This window comes from Megalops cyprinoides, chromosome 4, assembly GCF_013368585.1.
Source record: "Megalops cyprinoides isolate fMegCyp1 chromosome 4, fMegCyp1.pri, whole genome shotgun sequence".
In the NCBI taxonomy this organism is placed as follows: Eukaryota; Metazoa; Chordata; class Actinopteri; order Elopiformes; family Megalopidae; genus Megalops; species Megalops cyprinoides.
In genome coordinates this window covers 33,061,743-33,084,350 of record NC_050586.1, presented here as the reverse complement: position 1 = coordinate 33,084,350, position 22,608 = coordinate 33,061,743, and the positions used below count along the sequence as shown (strand labels likewise).

The 22,608-nt window shown below is 47.7% G+C and overlaps 1 protein-coding gene across 4 annotated transcripts in view; it reads left to right on the top strand.

The window, feature by feature from the left end:
• The window catches only part of rtkn (rhotekin), a 70,661-nt gene that overhangs the window by 3,763 nt on the left and 44,290 nt on the right, over window positions 1–22,608 (top strand). Inside the window, exon 1 of one of the 4 annotated variants that reach the window (XM_036528018.1) lies at window positions 17,118–17,260. The exons of the other annotated variants lie outside the window; for them this stretch is intronic. Within the exon in view, the coding sequence (XP_036383911.1) occupies window positions 17,165–17,260 (96 nt within the window). The 5' untranslated portion in view covers window positions 17,118–17,164. Of the gene's footprint in view, window positions 1–17,117; window positions 17,261–22,608 lie in introns of those variants that run through there. 4 annotated transcript variants of the gene reach the window in all.

Below are 22,608 nucleotides of genomic sequence, written 5' to 3'. Positions count from 1 at the left end.
GGGGGAGATGGGTTTTAGGAGGGATGCCATTAACAGCTGACATGAAAAGGAAATGGTAGGCATGATTTTTATAGTCGTGAATGGCAGTGGGTTGTCCAGGTTTGGATAGTTGCGTAGGGATTATCTGAGAATTCTCTTGCCAAATCTTCATTTGGAGCTTCAATTATTGTATCAATAAAGCTGATTAACTTTCAAGAAATGCTTGATCAAGCAGGTTTAGAATAAATGTATCATTGTAAAATTGCACTCAAATACTAATTGGCAGCTGAACTTAAATTCTAGCGCGGCAGCAGGAATCAGCAAGGATGCCTAGAGAAGTGTTCAGACAATATCAATAAGCAGAAGCACCATCATTTCATCTTTAGCTACCGTGTCGCCATTATTTTCTAAACTAGCTTCCACTGTGACAACTGCAAATAGCACGCACTCACACTGTGTCACGCTGTGTTAACAGGTGGCATGTAGCAGTGGAATGAATGACAGCTTGTCTCTGAAATGTATGAATATAAAATATACCGGTGGAAATGCACATAAAATGCAAGCAGTTTGGATGATTCTGAGCCTCAGTATGGACCAGATACATTTGATTATGCCCAGTCAGAAAATACAGTTGGCTTATATAGTGTCTGTGTACAGTAGGTCACAGTATACTGTCAGAGCTGTCTGCCCCCCGGAAGTGATGGGCTGTATAGACTGTGTCATCGCCCAGAATAGGTTGTCATGTCAATGCACTGATAAAGAATGAGGTTGGAGGGGTGTCAGTCTATAAAATCTATACTGCAGTGTGAGTGTATTGATTTGAGGAAATGGGTGGTGGTGGTGGTGGTGGGGGGGGGGGGGGGGGGGGGGTGTAGAATGTTGGTTGGTGCTGCGCCAGTCAAATGCTTTGTGGCTATCTGTATTAATGCAATCTGCCATTCCACGACCACTGTTCTGTAAGGTGTTGCTGATGCATTCTGTTAAATTTTTGAATTGAAAGTTTTGAATTGACTATTGCTAACTGACTCGTGTCAGACAGTATGCACGTTGGTTGTCTGTGTGTGTGTGTATGTGTTTCTGTGCATACGCATGCTTGTGTGGGTGCATGTGTACGTACGCATGCATGCGTGTGCACACATGCATACACTTGTGTGGGTGGGTGGGTGTGTGTGCGTGTGCATGTCTGTTTGTGCGTGTGTATATGTGTGCATCGTGCGTGTGTGTTTCTGTTTGTGTATGCCTGAGTCAGCAAGGATGCTACCAAGTTCATTTTCCATATGGACTCACTCTCTGTTCTGTGCATTACTTACAGCCTGCTGTGATCCTGTCTCTCTGTGCAGTCCCTTCAGTACGTCTGTTGAAGAAAGGGCCAACATCTGTTTTAATTGGCCTTTAAAATGTATTTTTTAATGCACACACTTCTCTTCAAAGGCTTTTGTCTGAATGGGTTTCATGTTGCTGGTGTGGGTGTACAGTATAGCTCCTGGTCGGGACTGAGGCTTGATGAAAGCACATGGGATGAGAAGAATAAAAGCTGACTTTGGTTTGTGATCTTATTTTTAGCCCGCGAGTCGGTCAGCTCCACCACCAGCAATTAAAATCTTCAATAGGAATCCGGCGTTCAAAAGCGGGCGGTGCGAAGCACGCCCATCCACCCACGCCCTCGCAACCTCAGTGAGCTCCCCCGGTTCGTTGTGCTCGCGTCAGTCCGGCTGGATGCGTCAGCGGACGCGGGCGGATCTTACGGCGTGTCCGCTCCCGCTTCCTCTGTTCTCGCTCGCGAGGTTTCTCAACAGCGGACGGATTCCGGCTGACTTCCGCGCGGAGGCTTTCCCACAGAAGTGGGCCGCGGAGGCAGAAGGAATGTTTGCTTTGGTCCCGCGCGGGCTTGCCGCGCTCCCTCTTTCGAGTGCGGTCGCTCAGCATGAGCGATGTTTTACGATTTCACATTGTTCAGCCAAGACAAATGACAGGTAAAAGGCAGAGATTAGGTAGCGTGTTTATTTAACCCCTGAGCTGGCTGACTTGCGATTGTAACCACTCCATGTTTGTGTGCTGTCTCCATGCAGCCTTGGAGCTCCCACCTCTCTGTCCATGTGGCTGCAAGTCCTTGGGCTTACGTAACACTCCTCCCCCCCACCCCACCCCCCATGACCTCTCCCCTGTGAGGTTTGTGCCTCTCCTTTATCCACGGCACCACTGTCGGCAGGGAAACGGCTCGCACCGTGAGCTCAGGGGACGCCGCTCTCGAGGAATGCAGGAACTTCCCCCTCAGCCAGTGTGAAGCATCTCTGCACTCAGGGGAGCATTGGGAAAGCGCTCGACACACAAGTCCAAACAAACAACGTGTTATTCATTGCTTTGGTTTGGACTCATCCCTGGAGGTTTGAACTTGACGGCACACATTCTTTCGTATTTGTACAGTTGAGAGTTTTGCTAATGCAGGCTAAGTATCTTGCTCAAGGGTGCAGCGGCACAGCAGTTCCACAATCTGGATTTTTACCTAAAACTCAGATAAGTTTCCAGGTCCTCCATAACCATTATACCACACTGCTGTCCTACAAGTTCAAAAGCCAGTGTAATGGCCTTTCCAGTGAATCATCAGAGAGGTGAATGTGAGCCCCATACAGCCCTAAAAAAGAAGACCTCTGGTTGTGCAGGGGTCTACCTCCACTGTGGAATGTCGTGTGTGCGCCTGTCTGTGTGTGACCGTACTTCATGGTTTCTGCCATAATGTAACACACAGAGCCGGAAAGCGAACAAAGGAATGGTGGCCAACAGAACCTTTTTTTTTTCTGCCGAGAGAAAAACAATTCAAGGATTTTATTCAAACTACCCCCCTCCCCCTGAATAACAAGGACCACATCCTGCCATTGTGCTCCATGTGGAGGGTGTTATAATGAGTGTTGGAAAAAAAAGAACAAATCCACTGGTGCATGTCAGGTTTGGTCTGGCTGCTCTCCGTCTGTCTCCCTCTCTGTTTCTCTGTCTAACACGTGGCAGTATTGCCTAGACAGGCCACAAGTGTCTTTGGGTTGGTGCTCTGTGTCAAATCTTGGTACCAGACCACAGTTAAATCGAGAGGTAGACCTGATGAGAAAGCTGCCGCCTTGTGTCATCTGTTTTACTTATGTTTGCAGGACTAATGTTGCACGTGGAGCACAGAAAATTGTAACACAAGATGGTTTTGTTTGTTTCCCTTTTTGGAAAGGAGTTTTTTCCTAATTGGCTATATGTGTGGGAAGTGGTGGCAGGTATAATGATGTCTTGCGGTTAAATGTGTCCATCATGCCGTCAGTCAGGGTTCACTGGACTGTCCATCAGAGCTTATTAGCGTTTCTCATTGGTTGGTGTCATTTTCCATCTGGGGCCTTTTTTTCACACCACTGTCCCACATGGACGGAAATAGAATCTTATCTGTTCAGCTCCGGAACTAATCATTAGAGGTGGCTGCTGGAGTTGGGTCAGTGACAAAAAAATTGCATTCGATGCTGCAAATGAATTATGATGAATGAATCGTGGTCCTGAGCCCCAAAAGAGATTGGTAAAAACTTCTGATTGGTGGATTTCTGATAGATGAAGTCTCTATTTCAAGCACCCGGTGGATTGCTGAGAGATAAGCTGAGCTTGTAGACCCAGGCTGAATGTACAAGGTTCTTGTTGTTGTATTGATGCTTCAAGGTACATATGACATGAGGACCCCAGGATGGAGCCACTAGCTTGGACGACTGGTGTGAATGCAGATCAGACCCCTGGCCATTTCTGTGGAGAGGGAAAATGGTAGTTGGAGCCCTAGGCTGTCACCGGGCGGGTATGAACGCACTGTTGATGAGGTGGCGGGGGGGGGGGGGGGGGGGGCTGGGGGTGACAGAGAGTGCAGGACACGTCTGGCTGTCACACGGGACACAGAGGGAAGTGCATGTGTGAATGGCTGTGGGGAAGAGGGAGCAGGTGTTACGCTTCCTTTTCCACTGCCTGTGCTGCTCAGTGTCTAATACCTCAGGAAGTGTGCGCGTGCACGTGTGTGTGTGTGTGTGTGTGTGTGTGTGTGTGTGTGTGTGTGTGTCTGTGTATGCATGCACATTTCAGGCTAGGCATATTTGTCTCTCCAGCTGATGGCTCTGTAAACAACCCTTGACCTTTGACCTTTGTCATTTACCCACATATAGGAGGAAGTGGCTACCATGTGTTAATAATGTTTTTGTGTATGGATTAAGTTGAGGACGAATTTTCAAGTCAAGGGGGTTGTCCTTTGGAGGGGTTATTCCTAGCTGTACCCTCTACACCTGCCCATGTGTCTGGGTTGGCCTGAATCAGGGATTTATAAAATTGTATGGTTTTACGACTCAGTCCTCCAAAGCAGCCATATGCAATCTCCATGGCTTCACACTGAGCCACAGGAAGGACTGCGCTGCCGCGGGGGAGCTCCAGGCCGAAGGAGGCAGAGCCCGTTGGCAGGAGACGAACTCCGCCGCGGCCTCCAATGTCTTCATTTCTCCCGCTTGACAAAGTGGCTCTGTTCTTGGCCGGCCTCTCCTCCCTCTTGACACCCCAGTCACACACCGCCTCACACACACAGTGGCAGTGATCCGCTGCCAGCCGAATGGGGCTCGCGCTGCCGAAAAACGGGGGGAAGCCGGGGGCTGGGCACGCAGTCATCGCCTGGGCACTGAAAGGGGTGCCAAGCGCTCGCTGGGTCCTCGTGGCCCTGTGCCTGGGGCACCCGACTTGAAGAGAGAAAGAGAGAATTACACAGCTGCCTCTCACAGCATGCGGGAGAGCGATCACTAATGCAGGGACCCATAGAACTCATGAAAAAAAAGGAAAAAAGGTAAGAGGTGCCAGATCTTCCATTCTATACCCTACCACATTGATGTTCACTGCAAGCCCAAATGTTCATTTTATGTGGTTGCTGAACATTATGTTCTGTCGTGAATTTCTGTCCTTTCTGTGAGTTAATTTTGCATTTTACATTTTGCATTTTATTCCATTAAAGTATTTGAAATCAAATGGAATTAAACTGAATTGAACTGAACTCAGTTGAATTGACTTGACTTGCATTGAATTGCACTGAATTGAAGTGAATTGAATTGAGCTGAACTGAATTGAATTGAATTGAATTGAATTGAATTGAACTGAATTGAAAGGGAGGGAGATGGAGTGAACGTGAGAGGTATGAAGGAGTAGTCTGTACCAGTCTGTTGGATTACTTGCACATTCATGCCAAACGCATGGCCTCTCAGGAGAGCTGCAGCGGAGAGGTCTCAGAGCAGACTGGGGACCAGGAGACGTCAGGCCGCCACCTGGCGGGAGCACTTCACCGGGGCTGGAGTCTGCTCTGTCTGGCAGACAGGAGCTCAGATAATTGCCTGTATCACAGTGCACAAACATTACTCATTTAAACAGAACTTGAGATTTGGCGTTATTAGCGGTAATGCATTTTGAGCTGATCCCACGGAGCAATATGAAGAGCCAGAGCAAAGTCAACACAGCTGCTCAAACCTGGAGTTTGGAAAATCCTCGTGGCCTGTGATTCAGCTGTCTCCTTCAGTTTATGAAACTTAGCTTCAGCAAGAAAAACAGAATAACTAAGAAGCACAAATAAATTACTGGTTGAGGGTTCAGATGAGGGGAGTTTTTTTTTTGAGTACAGCTTTCAGTAGAAGGCAGGAAGTGATTCACACTTGGTGCTTCTTACAGTGGGTGTCTCAATGAGTTTAACCCTACAGGCAGTTTCAGTGAATCCTGCGTGGTGTGACTGATGACAAAATTTCTGTTCAAATACTCAGGAAGAAAGACAAGCCTGAATCAGAGGTGTTCTTTTCAAATCACCTGCGTGTCTTCTCACATTAAAACTAAAAGTGATGAAAAACATGTCTTTTGTCTCTGTTTGTTTGCGTTTATTGACCCTCTGTGTCCTGGGTGAAAGGGTGAGCAAACCTCATGGGAGAGGTCAGGAGAGGTGACCGTAATGGTGGCTAATGTTTGCTCTAAAGGGCCTCAGTCCCCTGCAGGGACGTGATGTAGCCTAGTAGCTGCCTATTCACAGAGCTGCAGTCCTGACCGCCTGCGGTCACGTTCTGTTCTGGGCACGTCTGTATGGGCCTGACCATTCTCACAAAAATTACCATAGTGCTTAACCAGACTATTTACTGAACCTGCAGCTGCTCTCTGACAGGTGAGCTGGCAGCATGCTCCAGGCCACCAGCAATCCTAGTGCGTAACAGTTTGAGTCATTCCAGATCTTACTGGAAGCAGGTCAGCGTGCTGCCCACGGGAACTTCCCACTCAATGCATTAACTTGCTTCTTGCAAAACATAGAATTGCTCAAATTGGGAATGCCTTTCTATTTCCCTGCGCTCAGCTAGACACACAAAAAAGGGTGATCATTTAATTCATATACACGTACACACACTCATACCCCCACACACAGATGCACACACATATTCCCTTGCCTACTCAGACTCACAGGCACAGATTCCTGATTAGTTCTGAATGAAGGGGACGCTGGGCATTTGTTTGTGCACTTGCAACTCAGACGCAAAGGCCTAAATCCCAGACTGCCTCCAAGCAAATGTGTTCTGTCTCGGAATGCGCTTGTCACATGTTCTTCAGAACCACCTGTTCTGAGGCTCAGAAACACTGTGTGAACATTGCATTCTCATTCATCACAATGTGCTATTGTATGTAGCAATGTAATATCTACCACAAGGTTGCTGTGTGCTGAAGTGATGGCATATAATTTAAAAAAATGTTGCCAGCTAGTTCAGTTTTACCTTAGGCACATGGAGAAAAATATCTTGAGTTGTATCAGTTTTATCACCCACAGTGAGCATTTCCCCCAGGACCCGGGAGATAAAAGGCTTGTAAATTGAACAATCTCACAGCATACAGTTCAAACGATTAGCTTTGTTGAAGATAAGATCGTGTATTGCGCTTTCCTTGACGACCGTGTAAAATGTCATTAATGTATTCCTGCTTGCTATGCTGTTTGTGTCCTGGTTTTTAAGCTTTGATGCATGTGGAGATGATTTCATATTTGGAATGGCACCGTTTTCTGTTTCGTGCAACGGCCTGTTTTCTTTCTGTTGTCTCCACGCTTGGGTGAGCTAACACAGTGTAGTGCAAATGGCACCAAACTGCACTTCAACAATAGGAGGAACACGCCTTTCTGTCTTCCCAAAAAGGGGGCCCCACAGATTTGTACAGAGATACCTGATCTGGAAGTGTGGCTTGGGATTGACTTTGCCCTTAAGCACTGATCCTAGACACAAAAATGACACTAAATTATTTTTTATTAGGGGTGGGTTCACTTATCCTGGGTCAGGCTTTTGGGGGTGGAACATACCTGGAGCTACAGTCGGCTCAGGAGATCAGCAGGGTCAGATTGTGTTTCCTGCCTGGATGACTGGCGCCTGCTGTTATCACTGTGAGGTGTGAAGAGGCAGGGATAGACGCAGCTTGGTGTCACCAGCATGAGGCCCGCATGTCTGTCTGTCAGCGCTCTGGCCCTTAACTTGGTGTGGAAGGGATATTCTGCAGGTTACTATCCCTCAGACAAGAAACAGTTTGCAGCCCACTCATTAAGAGCTTTGTTCATACTGCTGCCTGGAGTGTGTGTTTAATTTCATCTTTATCTGTGCCCGTAAGCCTGCGATTTTTTTTTTAATCATCCTCTGGGAGGACTCTACGCTCTGATGAACTCCTTTTCTTGTCGACGTGTGTCTGGTTTACACCGGAATCTGCTCCTAATCCAGCATCAACAATGGGAGTCGCTCAGCAGGACTCCTGGAGGACTGCTGTGTCAGGTTACCTCCGAGCCGGGGAAAGTGCCGGAATGACTCTCAGACCTCACGTCTGGAGGCAAAAATGCAGCACACAGATGGAATGTCTGGCGTTCATTAATGTTTAACCGGGCAGGGTAACGACCGGGAACCTTCTCATTAGCTGCAGCGCCATGCTAGTGTGGAGGGATGAAGTTAGGAGGCTGAGGGATCGAAGTTTGTGGAGAGAGAGTGTGAGGCTTGGTCTGACAGTGCAGTCACAGTAGCATAATCTACCTTTGGGCCTAGCATGAATGATTACGTAATGCTGCATCACTGAAAAGTGTCATAGCAAGAGGTTGTTTAACAGCCAGTAAATACACCTCTTGGCTTGTATCCCATAATTCCCTCAAAGGTGCTTGTAGACACGGGTCACAGCTGTGGTTAATCGGAGCCCTGGGGGATGCATTCAGTGAATGATAACAGTGCACTCACAAGGACGGTGACTAGAAATAAACAGGAGTTTATTTCACTATATTGGATACAGGGCATGCTGCTACGTTCATCCTAGGGCAGTCTGTCCTCTGAGAAGGTGTGGAACGCCCTGGAGTTCAGCCTCTGATTCTGGAATGGACCTGTTTGCCTCGGCAACTGCGTGGTGATTGAGTTACTTTAGATTAGATTAGATCAGATTAGATTAGATTACTTTATTAGGTGTGTGAGCTCTTGAGCACCAGTGAGCTGAATGGCACACATCTTGTACTGTCAGGAACAGGTTCCTGAGTGCTTCCCCTGCATGAAGAAGGTAGCGGATGTATGCTGCTTTTTTGTTTACTTTTACGAGGCTGAATTTTCAAACACTGTACTTCACCCCCAATAAACAAGCCGCTGTTACCCCACATGCCTCTTGCATTTCTAATTGGCTCAGGGATGCCCAATGACTGGTCAGTATTCTATATGTAGTCTTGGGTCCTGCCATCTCCCATTCACTTTCAGCTACCATATTAGAATGATCAGACTGATCATCAGCTTTCATCAGCTTGATGAGACAAAGCTCATTCATGGGCGAATGAGGTGGCAGGTGAACACTCTGTGGTTGTCGTGGGCTGTTAATAGGGGGTGCATTTAAAAGGTGCGATCTCTATTCTTGTGTGCGCACCAGGTTTTGCGTACTGAGTAGAAAGTGGTCCGCTACAAGGTGGAAGACAGGCGTGAAAACAAAATGGCTCTTCTACATGGACTGACTACTTTCAGGACAGCTGGAACAGGTGGCTTCCTGTGGCCTCTAGCACCCTCTGGAAAGGCATCCACAAAGGTGTACTGCCTTTATTGGTCTCTTCAGTATTTATTTACCTCTTCATCACAGAGCTGGTTTAATGTGTATTCCTCAGAGTCTTCTTTATCCGGAACAAATGACAAAGCGGCTTATCATTAATTGGGAATGACTAAGTCAGAGCTAATACTAGAGGCCCATATATGGTTACAGTGAAGGTGAGGGTGTAGGTGCGGGGAGCTACAGGGGTACACAAGGAACCAAGACTGAAAAAATTACAGAGAGAAGCTGGTAGACACAATGCATGACAGTTGGGGGTACAAATGGTTGTGTTGCGCTATTTAAGTTACAATAAACTGCCAGCCTAAACCCAGGCTGTTAATTCATCAGGAAGTTTCTCAAACATCCTCGAGTTTACTGATTCACTAAGCCTGTAGAATCTGTGGTAGCCTTGGCCTCTTGTGTTACGTCACGTATATTGAGCTTTTTTGCCTGCTTCTCTGTCTCTCTGCCCCAGTGAACAAAGAATCCGTTCATGACCTGGGGCACTGCTGTTCTCATCGCATGGCTGGCTACCTGCCTGCTAGAATGAATAGGCTGAGTCCAGCCCTGACTGCACTCTGAGCAGACATGACACTGTTTTTGCGGGAGTCTTCCTGGGAGAGGTGAACATCCTCACCCCAAAGGGAACAAAGTATAAGAAAAACAATGATGTCATGCCCCTTTGTGAAATTCCCTCAAGGGCTCCAGCTCATGGTCGGTTATGTCATCATGGGACCTGTCTTTTTTTTTTTTTTTGGTCAGTTTTCTGTTCTGTTTTCACCTGTCTCTCTTTAAATCCTTCTGTGCTACTCTTCTACCTATTGTACATTGTACAAGAACATCCACTCTGTCCACCCTCCACACTCATGTCTCTTTCAGGCTCCTCTCTCCCTGTTCCTCCGGGAATGGTATATCCCGCTGTAAGGAAAGTCTTGCTGTGGAATAGACCATGTTGACACAGACTCCTACTCTTGCTCCTACTCAGTTGAGCAGGTCTGTCATTGCCTCCAGGTCATGTAGTCAGAACACCGATTGTTCTTTGTGAAAGCAAAGAATTTCCAGGCCTTGCGGTGAGCTGTCAGTGGGACCCAGGTTGCACAATGGAAAGCTCCCTCTGACCAGTTCCAACCACAGCTCTGCTTCTTTTAAAGCTACATGGCCACGCTTCACTTTGTTTGAACACAGCCCCCATCCTGTGTGGAATGTTGGAGTGGAGGTCTGACCAGAGTGCCGCCGGCGACAGCATGCTAATTGTCGCTGTGTCGACAAGTGTCGGTCAGTGTACACAGTCACACCTTTTTCCCTCTTCACTGTGGTGTGGAATAGCGAGATTTTTCCATTCAGTAGCAGTTCAGTCATGACTGATGGAAAAACACTACAGCAAAGCCTAGAGGAGGGTGGCTTTTTACGCAAGCCATCAGTGCAAACTTCACACTGGAGCTAGCTGTCTAATGACTGGATTTGTTGTCTGACCGCCAAAGTTATCACCTCTTCAGTTGGTGCCGCTGTTTATTTACAAAGTGACCAATTCAACATCCACACTACAGGATGAATGTGGGTCTTGTGGGATTTGCGCCCTCTGCTGGTCATCCTTGTATTACACATATGATTCAGGTCCTATAGCCTTGGCTCCCTGGGTCTGAGGTTTTCCTTAGTTTACGAACAGCTAAGCTCTTAGGCATCCCAGGCAGGGTGGTGAATTAGACATTATACTATGGTTCAACCGTGTCTCTCAGTGTGTCGCGGTCATTTGTCTTGTGGCTTTACTCAAGTGCACAAGCACCAAGGTGTGTTCCTTTGTAGTAAGGCAGCCAGCCTGGAAATGCACTTTGATAAAACACCAAAAAGACAGGGTGTAGGCAGAACCAAAACTTCCATAAAAGCACTAGCTAAAAAAAAAAAGACTTAATCAGCTGAAATACAGATCACCAGGGTACAGGGTTCTGTTTTTGCAGAACACTTACTGTTAATGTGGGTTGACTGACTGATCTGTCTGGAGATGCCTTTCAGGGGTGCTGTGCTCCAGAAATTGAGCTCCCTGTGGCCTTTTTTTTGAATATTATATTATAATAGATGTTAAGTATTTTGTGTTGTGTTGAAATAAGACTATATCTCATATAATTGTATTATATTATATGGATGAAACTCTGGCTATGTTATTAATGCGCAGTATCTTCTGATAAACAGAAACGGAAGAAATGACTGGGTTTCAGTCAAGAAACGTGCATTTACACAAAAGGAGTGGTCGAATGTTAGTATTCTGAAATACTATGCAAGCAGACTCCACTAGAGGGAGCCCTTGTTTCACCTTAGCAGCTCAGGGCATGAGCAAGTATTGAGTTAGTAACTCATTTACTCATTTGAACAACTTAGATGCAAATGGATTATGGACACCATTCCAAAGCCTGGATGTTGATGGGAGTTGTCCCTACAAAGCCGTGTAATGTCTGGGCAGGATATTCTCCCTAGAAAATGATCTTGTGTTTCTCAGTGTCCAGTCCCAGGATTCAAGTCCTCATAAAGGAAACAAGGTCAACATGTTCCGAGAATTTTTCTATTCACGCAGAGTCGACTCAGACACTTAACACTGTCCACTGAGGTTAACTCTGTACACAGCTGTACGTGAATATCCGCTAGCAAGTAAAAAATTTCCGGGCTGCTTGTTTGCGAGCATGTAGTGAGGCACACAGAGAAAAACGTCTAAGTGCTGCACTACAAGCAGGCAGACTGCCGCCTGGCTGATGTGCGCCTGGATGAACGAGTGTTGATAAAACACTTGTGTCAGTGCACATGCGGGACCCCGTCAGCTGTAACAGCCAGACGGTGTGACGTATCGAACCCCGTGACTCACAGTCCCGAGATCCGGAGAAGACCCCTGGAGGGGCTCGGGTCTGACTGGACAAACACAGACCTTACATCACCTTGTATCAGCCAATCGGTCACACTGCTCATTAGTCTGCGTTTCACCGCGCCTCCTGGCCCAGATGCTGCCGCATGCCTGAGCGGCCCCGGCTCATTCCCCTCCTCCCTAGCATGTGTGGGTGCGTCAGTGCAGCTGGGGCGTGGGCCTGCCGCTCCTTCCGCCCCAGACGCCCGCGCATGACTGTGATTCACATAGCCTGCCTGCCTCTCGTCTCTCTGTCTGACCCTCTTCCAACGCTGCTCATGTCAGCCCCTGAGATTAGGCTGAGAGCTTGTGACCGCTCCAGCAGCACCATGTGTCTCGGCATTGCTATCCGCTCAGTCATGCGGTGGAACCTGCCAGTGAGTTTAAGCCCCACCTGCTGGCTGCAAACGGAACTGCCTTTTTCTTCCAGTGCCGGCGAGGCGCCGTGGAATTTGATGAGCCGTTTACCAGAGCGGTGTTTCCCGCCCTAGAGGGAGTTTCTGTAGCCTGCCATCTGGTTTCACAGCACTAATGACAGAAGACAAATAAGACATGCCAAGGGACACATCTGACAAACAGCGAGGTGAATCACAACACAGAACTCTGCCTCATTGCCCCAGGTTGTCTGTAACTGAGGTTCACTTCAGTTGGGATAGCACCAATATTAATCTCAAGGGTTTGTGAGGGAGATGTTTTCTCTTCTCAGTGTATTATTGTGCAAAACCTTCCCAGTACTTAAGCGCTAGTGGGCCCCCTCTGTCTGCTTCTTTGGGTGGTAGAGCTCAGTTTTCAGATGGGGTACTGACAGCGCGTCCTTTGTTGTGGTTTGGGGCCCGCTGCAGCTCTGCCTTGTGCTGTTTGTGGCACACTTACTTTCAGACAGAGCTGGAGGGCAGGCCTTAAGGAACTGTCTCTGGAGTTGGATTCTACAACCCTCCACCTTCCTGCCTCTGGTAGCCTGTCCGTGTGTTGTTGAGTATTTGCGTATGTATGTGCCTGTATGTATTCACGCCCATTTGCGCATGCGTGTTCTCCACATGTTATCTTTGTGGACCCGTAAGTGTGTGTCAGGCCTTGAACTAAGGTCCCAGTTGTAGCATTTTTGTTTCAGGTTACTCTGGTCAGGGAACAGGAAATAGCTCCATATGTTGTTGCACATCTGATCAGGAACAAAGAGCATTGTTAGCAATAGAAATTACGCAGGATCTCTCGTGCCATTGCTGGATAATACACTGAGAACAGGAGCCCGATTAACGTCATTCAGTCTCTGTTCTGTCTGACCCCTTCATGACCCAGAAATCATCATTTAAGAAGTAGGACTTAGCCGGATAATTACTGCTTCTTTTTCTCTGTACTATTTACCTCACCTTGAATATGCTGATCTCTGCTCGCATGACATACTGTATTTGCTCTCCTCTCAGGAGACCCCAGGCTCTCAGAGGTCAGATATTTCCAGACTTCTTGGCTCTGGGATCTGTTTTCTATTTCTTTTTGTTTTATTCCTCTTCCACCCCACATTCTCAGAGCAAATGGTTAGGTAATGGCGTGGTTTGTAGGCCTTTTGGGTCTGTTGACACATCAGAGGCTGTAATTGGCACCTTTTTTAAAGCTGGAGCATTCATATACTGAAACCTGGAAGAACTTCAGTGGAGGTGCACCACAGTTATTTCTTCACAACTGGCAATCGCATGCTTTTTAACCTTTGCATAGTTGCTGTTTCACACCCTGGAGTGCCTTTGGGGCTGTTTTCTCTGTCTTGCAGCATTAGCGTGTTTGCCTACCCCAAACGTTCAGATATAGAAAGCTTCTGTTCCTTCATCGTTGGCTAGCTGGTAAGGACAGCAGTATGTGTGTGGTTCTAGAATGGTAATGTTCCCTTCTGAATCCTCTGTGCAACTACTCATCAGCCTGCATGTACTGAGATAAGAATAGAGTCGAGCAGCCGGGAGCATTGTAATCTTTGGTCAAGATGGGAGAAGCTCTGAGAAAAGCTGTGTGATATTCAAAGGCCATGATGCTGAATTTTTCAAGGAATATCGAGTTTCTGTATAGCACAGTGAGTCTGGACATCAGTCGCCAAATATTCACAAACAGCAAAACACTCATCCCTTGTTGAGTTCTTTTGTCACTCTCAAACCTCCACCTCCAAACCAGTAAAAGGACAATAAATCTGCATTTTTACTTGTGTGCAGTGGGGTGCCGGTGGTGGGTTAGGAAAGTAATTTAAACTCGAGGGCGCCGGAGGCTTCTCAGCGAAATGACCCCGCAAGCTTCTGACCTGGTCTGTGTTTGTTTATGGCAGTGTCAGGAGGGTCGCTTTTTGTGCGTCCGTGTGTACGCGAGGAAAGTTTGTTTTCCCAGTCATTTTGCGCGTCAACATTCAACACGGAAAAGCGCCTGCGAGACGGAGCATTGTGAGAAAGCCGTGGCTCTTGGTGCGGGAACACATGAGGAATGTATGTTTTGGGGGGAAGCAGGCTGCGTTTAATAGCCCCGCTTTCGAGTTGCTGAGCGCAAAATGTCGGTGGCTCTCTGTGAAGGGGCTCACGCGAATTAGTAACTTATGCTGATTATTGCTTTTGCTGTGGGAGAGCCAGATGCGCTCTCTCTCCTCCTCTTTCACTCACACATACACACTCACAACTGGGCATGGACCGCTGAGTGTGTTGCAGAACAAAAAACGTGCATATGCCAGAGATCAGAGGCAGAAAAGAATGTTTTACTGGATAGAAAACAATGTAATTCGTTTGTTAAAGTTCAAAATATTTGAGCTGTATTAGAAAAGAAGAAGAAACGGCGGCAAGTAAGACGTATCCAATCTTTTTTTTCTGGAAGAAACCAAAGAAGTAAAGAAATCTTGGCAGAAAAGTGGACTTTAGAACTAACGGCCTTTGGATTCTCCATCTCAGCACTTAGAAGCGGCGCAGAGGAAGCGCTCTATAAATAATGCTTGGATTGAAACTCAGACGTAGCAGAACGATGGGAAAAGCCTTCCTCTCAGTTTCGGCAGCTGGGGAAAACGGTAGAAAATTGTGAAATTATGCACTGCGCGCCGAACAGATGGAAATATTTGGAATCTGTTTTTTGGAACGCTGGTTGTTGAAGGCTGGCTACGGTTAATAAAGCAGTTCGAAATCGGGGATGACATTCAAGCCACAAACCTCGAACTGCATGTTTAACCATACAGTAGTGTAAAAAGCCCATTCATCCTCGCGCACAGAAGTCGTTTGACCCAGATTATGGTCCAAGATTAATTATTCATAATATAGTCTATCACGCCACAGTGCGGGGAAAGAAAGATGTCAATGTAGAGAAAAATAAATTCACAGTGTCTCTACCGTTTGAATTGAGTCATGGCTGGAACACGAGTAAGGTGCATCTGTATGGAACGGGTCGTTTTTTTTTTTTTACCAGATTTGTACATTGTCCTATTAATATAATTAGATTTACTTTAGGATTATTAACGAGGTATACCCGGCAGCCTGGCCCTTTTGCCCCTGAGGGTGCCTTGCTTGACCCATCAGATTGATGATTGCCTCCCCTTCCCCGCACCTTGGACCCCAGCGGAGTCATCGCTGTCCGGACAGGGACCGCCAGACTCATGTGCAGTATAAATTATTGAGGGAAGATGAAAGGCGATATTTCTCGTGGCGAAAGGGACTCGTAATAACAACAAAATAAATCCTAAGAGGGGTCAAGCAGTAAACGAACATAGCACAGAAGAGCTATATCTTAGTTAAAAGTGCGGTGTGAGCTTTCATGATTAAATAGAATAGATTGAAGACCTACGTGGGGGACCGATGGGAATGATTTTAGAAAGCTAGTAGGTGTTTCCCTAGTTGGACCTCCCCGTAGAGCGTTTGCAAACTGCACAGGAAAGTCAGTTCTCCGGTTTTAAGAGTGAGTTTATTTGTTCGTCGAGCACCTCCGCATGATTTATTGACCACCGTTTATTTCTGAAAAGATCATTTATTATTTTGAACAGATGCGTCCTTTGCGTCCTCGTGTAATGGTTGTTTTACAGCTGTGAAATTGGACTATTGCGCTTAATCTTGTGTTGAGTTCTTGTGCTTGGAGAGAATTTGAAGATCTGTTTGGAAACGCGTTTGTGTGAGTTGTAGTTGATTGGGTTGTATCGTCTAAATATGACATGTATAATTACACGATTTTTCGATCGTGTCTACTAAGTAAGCAGTCAGTAAACTTAAAACTGCTTTAATGGAAGAAGAACGATAGTCTGTTTTTGAAAGAAAACCCTCTGAAATTGCGTTAATTTGTGATGCCAACTTCCTTCTGCAATCCCGATAATACGCCGTCTAACAGTTCTTGTTGGATCTGATACGTTGTTTTAATTTCAAGGTTTCATAAAAACCGCACACACACACATCCTTGACGAATGGTAACGCTTCTATAATTGTGTGGTATTTGCTGTTTGTTTGCTTTAAGGGCGTATAGTCTGGTCTGCGTTTTCTTTGTGCTCTTTTTTGTTTAATGCTCCGTTACAAGACGTGAGCTGTACGGGTTAATTGAGCGCCCGGTCCCTCGGCTCCACTAACTAACAGTGCACAGTGGGGTGGTTGTACGCTGTAGCGGAGGCGATGCCCTTTTGTGGCTGGGTCTCGGCTCAGAGCGGACAGACGGCACTCACATCAGGACGAAACGGCACAAAGAGAGGAATTACATTTAAAAAAGACCTTTTATTTATCCCAACAGCCGCTGAAGGGAAAGGAGTGTGGGCGTTTTAGAAATCCATTGTTCCGAAACTGAAAGGAGAAGGCAGAGTATGGACTGGAATCGTGATTTTAGGAACACAGTTCTGTAACCGCACGAAGTTGCCCTTTAATGAGGAGGAGTCGTTTGCGCCTCTGCCGCAGGCTGTCTTCCCGTTCAGCACCGTAGCACAGGTCGAAGTTCTGGACAGCTGGGAATTCATTTGGATGTCTAAAGAAGTACTGCTAAAAGAGAACGATCGTTATTCTTTCTAAGAATTTTCCTCTAAAGCAGGTTTTTGTTCTTTTGGTACTTTACCACATTGTTGTAAGGATTAAAGAAGTGTCTTGGTTTCAGAGCTGCATCACCTGAACTGCAAATAGACATTTATCTGTCATCATGGGTTTTATTGGCTGTGAATTTAGCCTTCCTGTTCAGTTCTCTCAATAATTATAGAGGGGAAGATAAAACTATAGATATAACTTTGATCACTGGACTCCTCCTCACGGGATGCTAGGAGACAGACCTTCAGAAATGGAGGAGAAACTGCGAATCCTGGAGGATCTCAACATGATCTACATTCGGCAGATCGCCCTCAGTTTGCAGGTAATAGCTCCGCATGGCATCACATTCCCCTATATGATCTCAAGGGTGTTTCCTTAGACTCTTTTACCCTCAGTCCTGGGTAAGTGTTCATAGTGCAATACTTTCAGTCTTCAGCATGTTGTACCCCTTGGCACAAAGCCTTGGAATGCATCGTGGTTTTGTTTTGGTGAAGTAACGTTTACAGAGAGAGGGGCGCGGAAGCTCGTGCAGGTGACAGTGTGCTGTCCCATGTGGGTGCCACCCGTGTGTGTGTTAACGCTCCGCAGTAATTGTGTTCTCGTCCAGTGTTGCGCCTGCTCTGCGAATAAAGCTCACTGCTGGTGCTGAGCGAATTTGCAGCTGCGTTTGCATGTATGCAGGAAAACAGGACTGAGGAATGTGGGGGGGGGGACGGGGGACGGGGGCCGGGGGGGGGCAAACAGGTCGCGCAGGGTCTGGTGTGGCCTCCATATGTCCAAGTCTTTAATGTTTTATAATGGGAAACTGCATCACGCACTTGCTGTGGTCTCTCCCTCTCTTTTTTGTCTGATCCTTGGACTACAAAATACCAGTCGGTAAGATGCCACTGCACAACCCCTGTCTGCACAAGAACTACATCATAGTCTCAGTTGAATATATCACCCTCTGTCTTCAGATCTAGGATCGTGACCACTCGTGATTTGTCGAATAACAATTGCAGAGGTGTGAATTGTGCAAGCAAGCTCTCTAAAGTGATGACTGCTGGGTCAAAGTTTGGATTTCATGTGGATTAGTGCCCTGATCTCAGGTTTGGAGTGAGTTAGACTGATCTAGACAGGTTAGTAATGCATTTCTGAACATATTATACTGTGGCTGTTGAAATAATTCATTTCAAAATGCGTGCCCCTTCTGTCATTTGAGGAATTAAATCAGTAAGAAGGACAGATCGTTGGTCAAGTGGCTGAGAAGAATTCTGCAGTGCGGGACGAAGGGCAAAAACGAGGCACTCAATCCTGGGAAATGATAGCGAGAATAACCGTTTTCAGAGTCTTGTTTTCTCAGTCTTTGTCTTGGTGGCCGCGCTGGCCGCCTGCTCTCCAGCTGTCGTGCATTGCAGATGCGCAGAGCCCGGTGGAGTGGGAATGGGAACGCCGGCCTCGCTCTTTGCCCCGCGGTTCACTCTGAGGAATTCCGCGCGGCTGCGGCGGGAGTCAGGCGTGTCCCGGTGCGCTCTCCAGGCTCGGCGTCAGGGTGACGCCTGGCTTTGCTCGTCCGGCCGCGTCGCCAGGTGGGCTGTGGAACCTCTGTCTCTCTCACTCTTCCGTTCCCCTGGAAACACGGCCAGGTCCAGGTCAGGTACTGCGATCCAGGCATTTTTAGCAGCAAGCGGAGCTCCGTGTTTGTGTTTGCCTGTGCTGTGTATAACAAAGGTCACCAAACTCTGAGTCGCTAGGGGTTTTGAATTGAGTCACAAGGCTGAAAACGCATCCCCCCTTCCATAGGCATTCACGCTAATCAAACTAAACACTGCACTTATAGTGTGCATTACCCTGTAGGCTACATTTTTGTTGATGCGGCATATCACAGAAAAAGTATTTAGTCATTTGCTCTTTCCTGGGCTTGCAAAGATCGGGAACCTGGGTATAAAAGATATTTTCAGCTTGAGTATGACTCTATGAGCTGCAGTATCTACCACATGACCATCACACTGACTGCGTGCTTTGACAGGACAGGGTACTGTTGATCTCAGAAGATGGCTTTCTTATGCAAGCCTTCAGAAATAACCCAACCCATGTTATTTAGACCCGTGAAAGGACTCCTGTTTGAGTTTGAGAACTTGTTTGTCAGTCACATTCAATCAAAGTCATGACTATTTTGAATTGGATTCCTTAGGAATTTGTACCCATTTGGTGAGCCACATTCCACAGCAAGAAAAGAGACCAGCTGTTTGCCCTGATTTTTGTATAAGGGGTGTAGTTAGAAAGGTGGGCTTCTTTGCATGAAGTGGCCAGTTGAGAATCCAGTAGTTTAATTAGATGAATTCAGCCGTCCTTGCGGTTAGCACTTAATGGTGTGTGGTCCTCACACTGGGTCATTGTGTACTTTGGCATGGTTCGATCCACAGTGTCTTTGGGGGGAGTGTGTGTCTAGTGTGGGCCTTTAGCCTATCCCACCAAAAGAGAATAGCTTGGAGACAATGCCAATGTCCAGATTTACCATCCATCCGCACTTTGGAAGAAGGCCCCGCCTCTGCAACATTCAGTGCCACCCGCACACCAGCAGATAGGCCCACCAATACACCGATCTGGGATCAGCAACTCACGGAACCTGACTGTTATTTGCTACTCTGACAAAATAAAAATACAGTGGCTAGAAGACATCGCATTCCTGAGCTGTGGTCAGCACGCAGGCCAGGCAGTTAATCTTCTGGTCTTGGATCAGTCACTCACAGCACCTGACTGTTGTTTGCTCCTTTGACAAAAGAAAAATACAGTGGCTAGAAGACGTTGCATTCCTGAGACGTACACAACGCATTCCTCAGCTCTGTGCAGTAAAACAGCTGTGCACCGCGCGTAGTGCGGCGGCAGCAGAGAAGCCTATGGTTTGAAACAATCTAGGAAGAGCCTCTCTGCGGTTTTGTTGAGCCGCCCAGTTTTTCTTCAAGTTTTAACAAGCACGTTTCAAAATGGGAATGACCGCATTCTTGGCTCAGCTGAATCTTTTTTTTTTCCCCTTTGTATTTACATGGCCTCCGTTGTTCATAAAACCGAGTGGTTACCTCCTCAGCGTGGCGTTATAAAGGTTTTGTTGCTGGAAAGCGTGACCTCTGAGCACGCCTTGTGACGCGAGGAGGAAGTGGTGGGGATGAGCAAGGGGTTCCCGGCGACCCTGCATTATGACGTCACCCTCTCCCCCTCTGTCCGACCACAGGAAGTGATTCATGGCTGAGTGAGAGTGATGGCCCTTTGGCATTGTCTCATTGTGGAGGTGGGGCTGGCCTGCAAGTCCCACTTAAGCCCCAGATGGTCACTTTCTCTCCACCACTGGCTATCATTAGCCCACTTGCAGTCACCCACTGTGCACCACCCTTTCCTTCACACAGCAGTTCTTCCTGTTCTGTCATGAACCACAGGTGGGTCCGGTTTACTCCGAGGAGCACTGTTAGCTGTAATGGGACCACTTCTGACGTGTGTGAGAATTTGATGTCAGTAGTCCAGTCTTCACTCTCTCACCTCTGCAGTTGTGCCATTTTTCCTTCTGTTCCTGTGGCCATGCATTGGAAGAGCACCTTTGGCCGCTCTGTTAAGATTGAACATTAGCTTGTCAACCATCACTTAACATATATATTTATTGTAAGTTTTTCAAAAGTGTTTGGTGAAAATAACAAATGCATACCAAAGATAACGATCATTGCTGTGCTGAAGCAGCCCTTACACGACCTCAGTGGTGACCGCTGAGAGGGATCAGAGGTCTGCCTCCTCAGCGCGTGGACTAGAGCACTTTCCCCCTCAGTGGAGGGTCCCGGTGGGAGGTGTCAGGAGACCGCCAGGGGGTGGGGGCTCTGAGATTCCGTTCTCCCGCCGTTACCGTTGTTGTTGTTGTCGCTGATGAAAGATGAGGCCGATCAGATCTGCCCGCGCCGGGGCCGTTTGGGGGGATTGATTACACCCCTTTCCCTGGAAAACATTGGCAGCCGCACCAGGGAGCTGTCAGTGGCCTTTGCAGGAGTGAAAGCACCGTGAATCTGCGCGTCCCAAGAACTGCCCACTCTGACCTCACCCTGATATTCTTCAAAAATTGAAACATTGCAGCGATCTGTGATTGGAAAATTCAGTTCTCACAGCCATATAGGGAGACTTATCAAGTGGCCTATCCAACTGTCAGTCTTACTAGTATTTGTGTTTGCGTGTGTGTGTGGTGTGTATATGTGTGTGTGTGTGTCTTTGTCCATGCTAGGCACCTGTCTTGATGTCATGACTTCAGAGTACTCATATATGCATTATACCTACATAAAAACATTATAAAGTGCATATTTTTGCTAACATATCTGAATGAGAGAGTCTCTCTCCCTGACAGAGGGACCCTATGTGATTGGGTAGCTCTCATGTTTGGACGAATGACAGCGTGCCAGACCGGTGACCTTGCTTTCCCTGTGTGGACGGTGAGTTGTGGGGGATACTCAGCTGTTTGACAGGGTGTTGGAACCCTGCAGGATGTTCAGCTGACTCATAGCTGAGCTGTGACCCGCTGCTATAAATACGGGGTTGGGGGTTGGGGGTTGGGGGGGGGGGGCACACACCCCCGAGGACACCCCGCTGTGAGAGGTCACCTCAGCCCCCTGCACGGCCAGGCCGCGCAGGGGCTGTACCTCTGGCAGTCCCATTTTGACCCCTCTGACTCTTACCCCCATACCCTGAGATCTGGTCCCTTTGAGCAGAAATTGCAGTTTAGATGCATTGCCCCGCCAGGAAATGCCATTCATCTGGACTGCATAGCAAAAAGCAGGGCTCCCTCTCTCACAAACACTTCAGCCGTGGGGCTGGATCATGGAAGGTTTATCTAGAATGACTGTTTGGATGGTCCTGCACGAAATAAACTTTTGGAGTTTATAAACCTGGAGGGTCTGTTTCAGCACCTCGAGCCCTGCTAGGATTCTCCATGGCACGCACACGTATGTTGGTGTAAAGCATGCCTGTTTTGGTCCTTATGTGATTCGCCCCTCCGTTTGCGGTGCGGATCTGTGGCCCTCTTGTTGAAGCCTCCGTCTGCACACGTGTCTGCTGTTTTTGCTCCTGGTGGGTGCGTGTTTAGGTGCGCTCATGACTACGAGCATGGTTCCAGCCGCCCCCGTTAATGGGGTGGGGGGGCGCGGGGAGGGTCGCGGGATACGGCGTGGCGGAGAAAGGGGGCTTTGTGCCACGGCCCCCCCACTGCGCAGCGGTCAAGAACGGGCCTGAATGGCCGCTCTGTGCTCCGGAGCTAGTGAAATGCCTCGGCCTCCGCCAGCTTCCTTTGGAAAACACCAGCCAGGAGCCGGGGTGCGGGAGGAGACATCTCAGCGCCTCTACACTCATCGCCCCCCCCAAGACACACACACACACACGCACACGCACACACACACACACACACACAAACACACACAGTCCACGTTGGCCACCAAGTGCATTGCCACACATGCATGCCTCACTCAGCAGGGAGAGTAACGCCTTTAAAACGTGTGACCGATAAGACCTACCACCACAGATGGGGTCTGTAATAGTGAGAGCGAGGGCTACGAAATGCTTTCATCTGGGTGTTTCTTTTTTTTTATTTTAAACACATGCTTCGAAACATAATGTCTATATGCCATGAAATCACACAGACATAACGATGCATGACGTCAGGTTCCA